The following is a 5522-nucleotide window of genomic DNA, read 5'->3' on the forward strand; positions in this document are numbered from 1 at the left end:
TTCTTTGGAAACAGGGCGGACCCAGAACTTAATATTATATTTATACCGGGCTAAGTTTTAAAATTTATATTTTGAAGCAAACATAAAAATTTATAAGTAAAAAAGAAGTACATTAAATAAGGGGGAACGGCAAGAATCCTATCCCTTTAAATATGTACTGTAGACAAAAATAATTATAAAAAAAAGTAGAAAACAAAAGATAATTCAAATATCAAAACACTAATTTTCAATTATGGAATCTAACATTGCAACCTATAATAACATGTAATTGTATAAGGATTAATAAATCAATTAAGAATTTCAAACTAAAATAGATCAATATATGTAATTATAATCAATTAAAAATTACAAGTAAAACCTTTATTTTTGAAATCAAGTACTAAATTTACCAGGCTTAATAATTTAAACAATTAAAATTTATTCATCCATTCAAATTATAAAAGTATTATTAATCAAAAGTTTCAATAATAAACTAAACTCAATTCAACAAAAAGGTACTCGAGTGAAGTTGTTTCTTTAGTAGGTGCTCTAACTCTTTTTAAATAACTAGATGTTGATGATCCTTCTATCAAAAACTCCTTAAAATATTCAAATTTTATTTTCCAACTTGTCCTCCTAGTTAATGTTACTAAAAAATAAAGTCTGATAATTCACATAAAAAATTTATGAAAGTATTGATAATTGTTACTATATGTTGTTTTTTGTAAGTATTTTTAATATTAGTGATGATGTTAATTAGATTATATTGACATATTTTTTTCAATTAGAAGTTTTTAAAATATATTAAAGCAGTACTAAAATTTTAGCTCGCTAATGTGTACAATCTATTCAGTAAATATATAATTTAATCATTTTATAAAATAAGTCACTAATTTCAATTGAAAATAATATAATTGAATTAGGGACATATTTGAAAATAAAATAAAAAATCTATTATTATATGAAATTGATGGAAACATAAGGGTAATCGAGTTAGGGACATATTTGAATATAGAATAAAACATCTTTTATTATACTAAATTGATGAAAACATAAGGGTAATTGAGTTAAGGACATATATGAAAATAAAATAAAAATTCTATTATTTTACTTAATTAATGAAAATATAAGGGATATACATGATTTTTTTTTATACTACAGCCTGGTCTAGCTCACGTGTAGATCCGCCACTGTTTGGAAAAACCATTAATATTAACTTTAACTCAAAAAAAAAAGACCAAAGGATGCTAAAGAATTGTAAAGATCTTTGAAGAAGTGTGAAGAAAATTGCTCAAGCTAAACAAGTTATAAATAAGAAAAGAATCACGAAGACTTACAGAGCCTGAACATATCTTGCTTAAGTGAGAGACATAACCTGAACTCTACTCTAATGCTTGATACATGCAATTAAAGGTTGAATATTTTCAAATGTAAGTTTATTCCAGTGCTTCTTAATGTTGTACAAAATTACAAGAGGAGACATCAACCACATATGATATGTGTGAACCATATATGAGCCCAATTAATTTTCGTTATAACGGGTTAATTACTTAAAATTACACAAAACAAACAAGAAGTCGATTTACTTATCTTGTTAATCAATAAAATGAATTAATGAATCATGAATATATTGTCCCTTTCGGGTGTCCAGTTTAAATTAATCTAATAACACGTTCTTCGCTTCATTTGACAACCTTTCTGCATTTTATATTTTGACCAAAAAAAAACGCAGACAATAAGTTATTACCACGAAAACAAAATGCATTTGATTAATATTAATATATAAATCAATAAGTTTCGAGAATTTATTAAAATATTCACACTGAAATGAAGTGAATAGAAGACGTGCATTCGTGCAATGCTCTTGAGCAACCCTAACACTTTTTGGCAGCAAACATATGCATCCATGTAATTTATTTTTTATTTTTTCTAAAGGGACAAAACTACCCCGACTTATTCGCTATATAATAAAAACAAATCCAAGATTTTGAGGGAGTAATGATGAGTTTTACCCCGGGCCAGTCTGTGCCACAAAAACCAACTACTTGGTTGTTCGGATATTGTCTGGTTATCGTTTATAGATTCTTGATATGGGCATGAGATGAATTCTGACACGTGCATAACAAATACATGTGATTGACACAGTGGCCAGTTCAAATGGGGTCCTTTTAATTTTATTTTCTTTATTTTTTTTAATATTATTATATAAGACCGTAGGTATTATAATTAATATTTATAAATAAATTTTATAATTGGAATCTTATTTGTGGCATGTATTCTTTTGAAATGTTGTTCAAATTCTTTAAATTTTTTTAAGTATTTGAAGAATGTCAATTTCACTCACATTTCGCTAGAGATAGACTGACTCTACTCAATTATTTGATAATTAAAAAAAAATTGTAAATAAGCTCCATAAATATTTTTACAGAGACTCAAATTCTTACACTCAATATTATAAATGTAAGAGTTTTCTTACTAAACCAAAGACCCGTTGATATTTTTTTTTTTCTTCTGAGTTCCACTTGGAGTCTATCAAATATCCCCTCCACGAAAGTTCCTCGGTTCCCCAGTATTATTAAATTACTATATATTAAATATACGACACACAAAGACACAGTTGATCTCCAGTCTCCACCACATATATTATTTTAGAAAGGGATAATATTTCTAATATGCGTTGATTTGATGTGCCTCTGTTTTTTTTTATTTTATATATTTATCTAAAAAGACAAAATCATTTGAAAGGCAAATTCAAGGCCACTAGACATAAGAAGCTTTAACAGACACATAACTTCACAATTTGACAAATGAATGGCTTTAAATGTTCCTTCAAGGCATACTACATATATTTATTCGTATATGGTCTTTCACAAGCAAACTTTAAGTTCTGCACAAAGCTACAAATTAGCAAGGCAGAAGAGGGGCAGAGAGAGTCGGCATTGGTGTTGAATTGAGTGATCAGTGAATTGCAAGTGAAGTTTTAGGGAGATGTCTTCAGTTGGGATTTCTTCAATTTACTCAGGTTGTAGTGTTGCAGCTGGCGTTACTGGTAAATTTTTCATCATCCTACAATCTCATCTGCTGCATTATTCTTCTTTTAATATGCAAGATTGAAATCTTATATGCTTTTTTTTTTCCTTTTTTTTGGGGCTTAAAGATTGTACATCTAACTTGTTTTCTTTATTTTGGTCTTGTTTAAACTGTTTCAATTGAAGAAGAGTGACTTGGCTTTTGTTGTTTTTTGTTGCCAAGAACATGCAGTGAGGAAAGAAAAGTTGAAAATTCTTGCTTCGTAGAATCTTTAGCATGCAAAGTTCCGGTATCTAAATTAATTGCTTTCTAGAGTTTCTCACAAACTATATGTTTCACTTTCTCTCTATGGTAAAGAATTGCTCTAATATAGAGAAGTTTACATGAATTCCCATTTGGTAAAATCGGAACTCTAGTACACTGCAGTTTTTCCAACACTGTGATGATGGTACATGTGATTGCGATGAATTGATCAACCTTAATTCCAGATTATAATTTGTTAATTGCTTCAGTTTCTGGAAGCTAAAGTGAAAGTATTCTAATACTATTTTATTGATTGCAGGGAACATATTTGCTTTTGTATTGTTTGTATCGCCCATGTAAGTTGTTGTTTAATAATCTTTCCATTTAAACAAGAATTATATTGGGAAAATGAAACTCCTTGAGCTTATTTCAATATTTTTCTCCCTCTTTCAGACCTACATTCAGGAGAATTTTGAGAAACAAGTCAACAGAACAATTCTCAGGATTGCCTTACATCTGTTCTCTCTTGAATTGCTTGATTACCCTTTGGTATGGCATGCCTCTTGTATCCCCTGGTATTATATTAGTCGCTACAGTGAATTCAGTTGGAGCAGTTTTCCAGTTGATTTATGTTAGCATCTTCATTTCATATGCTGAAAAAGCTATAAAGGTAATTCTTTTATGCTTGATTGGTCTTGTTATTGGAATGATGAGAAATTCTGTCATATCTCATTACCATCTTTGAATGCCTTTTCCAGCTGAAGATATCTGGATTATTGATAGCAGTTTTTTTAGTATTTCTTGCCATAGTCTTCACGAGCATGGAAGTTTTTGACTCCAATGGGCGGCGGCTTTTTGTTGGATATTTGAGTGTTGCTTCTCTCATTTCTATGTTTGCTTCGCCATTATTCATTATTGTAAGCTCATCTGGAACTCAAGCATTCCGACTTTTAAGACTACACATTTCCTTACATTCATATGGTTGCATGTATATTTTTATGCAGAAGTTAGTCATTAAGACGAGGAGCGTTGAATTCATGCCCTTTTATCTTTCTCTTTCAAATTTCTTGATGAGTCTCTCCTTCCTAGCTTATGGATTGTTCAAGGATGACCCTTTCATTTATGTAAGTACTATCTTTCCTGCAGAACCATTATAGTTAATTCTAGATTTTCATGTAACATTGACAAGCAGAGTAGGCATGACAGACTTAAAAAAAAAAAAAAAAGGAATTGTACTTTTACAGTTAATGAATCAGTGGTGGGCTGAATTGTTGCTGTTTAACTCCAAGTACTATCTTTTTGCTTCGTTTGTGTACTCAGAAATCAATTCAAACAATAACTATGAGTATTGCATCAGAGAATTTTGATTCATTTCATTATCATTTTCGGATCCAGGTCCCAAATGGAATTGGAACACTTCTGGGGATTGCTCAAGTGATGTTGTATTCCTACTATAGCACTAAATCTGGTGAAGTCTCAAGACAACCCCTGATCGATTCATTTGCATAAATTAATGTGAAAATCATGTGTAGCAGAGAAGTTAGCGATCAGCATCTGTATAATCAGTAATTCAGTGACTTGATTATTCTAAAGCTCGAATTCCTTTGGAATCTAGGCGCTTCACTACTTGAGGTCTGAGGCAGCAAATGTAAGACTGGTAAAATGCTATTTTAGACTTTCCAAATCACTCATTAAGCAACAAGTAATCTTATATGGAGCTACGTGCCCTTGTTGAACGCAGAGACAAGTCTCAATCACACAACATTGTCCAGGCTTGCTAGCTGATAGATGGGATGTCAAGTGGATTTTATTTGAGCTTGATCCCTTCTATTGCCAAATGCCTTGTCTTATTCTTTACTGCGTCCAAATCATTTGAATTAAGTTTATATGGAAGAAGAATCAGATATCTGATATATCGATGAATCTATATCTTATGCTGCTCTTGTATTAGAGCTTCCTCAAGTGAGATGTATATTGAGCAATTATCAGCATAAATGAAATTTCAACACTCAGCTATTCTGGGTAACTTTTTTGCATGATAAATCTTCTGTCCCTGCAGTAAATGTTTATATCAAACAAAAGTTTTAGTATGGGAAGAGGTAATTGGTACAAAGTGTAGTTTGTTTTAATGCACACCAGTTATGTATAGGAGAACAGATACTGTTAGATCATCGAGATTAAGAAACAAATAACTTGTTAGTAGTAGCAAAACGGACGAGCATAAAGTGCATTCAAAAAGAAAAGGAAAACTACTATTCCATTAAGAAAGC

At 30.6% G+C, this 5522-nt stretch overlaps 1 protein-coding gene across 2 annotated transcripts; it reads left to right on the forward strand.

The window, feature by feature from the left end:
* The first annotated feature begins 2729 nt into the window (after positions 1-2729).
* LOC102614587 (bidirectional sugar transporter SWEET2a-like) lies at positions 2730-5278 on the forward strand. Of its 2 annotated transcripts, XR_369467.4 has the most exons (7): positions 2730-3028; positions 3572-3608; positions 3706-3922; positions 4011-4169; positions 4257-4376; positions 4648-4900; positions 4994-5278. XR_369467.4 is itself a non-coding variant. In XM_006467500.4 (6 exons), exons 1-6 carry the CDS (start codon positions 2968-2970, stop codon positions 4759-4761), a joined length of 708 nt encoding a protein of 235 aa, XP_006467563.1. In that variant the 5' UTR covers positions 2730-2967; the 3' UTR covers positions 4762-5278. The 2 variants fall into 2 exon arrangements, 1 of the variants encoding a protein (XP_006467563.1); XM_006467500.4 differs by having other exon boundaries at positions 4648-5278.
* The last annotated feature ends 244 nt before the right edge of the window (positions 5279-5522 follow it).

The sequence above is a fragment of the Citrus sinensis genome, chromosome 2 (assembly GCF_022201045.2).
Source record: "Citrus sinensis cultivar Valencia sweet orange chromosome 2, DVS_A1.0, whole genome shotgun sequence".
Classification (NCBI taxonomy): domain Eukaryota; kingdom Viridiplantae; phylum Streptophyta; class Magnoliopsida; order Sapindales; family Rutaceae; genus Citrus; species Citrus sinensis.

Excerpts from the sequence above, each read along its gene's own strand:
- LOC102614587 (XM_006467500.4), top strand. The coding sequence starts at position 2,968 with ATGTCTTCAGTTGGGATTTCTTCAATTTACTCAGGTTGTAGTGTTGCA. Across the intron at positions 3,029-3,571 it reads TGTTGCAGCTGGCGTTACTG|GGAACATATTTGCTTTTGTA; the intron begins GTAAATTTTTCA and ends TATTGATTGCAG. Across the intron at positions 4,170-4,256 it reads CTTCGCCATTATTCATTATT|AAGTTAGTCATTAAGACGAG; the intron begins GTAAGCTCATCT and ends ATTTTTATGCAG.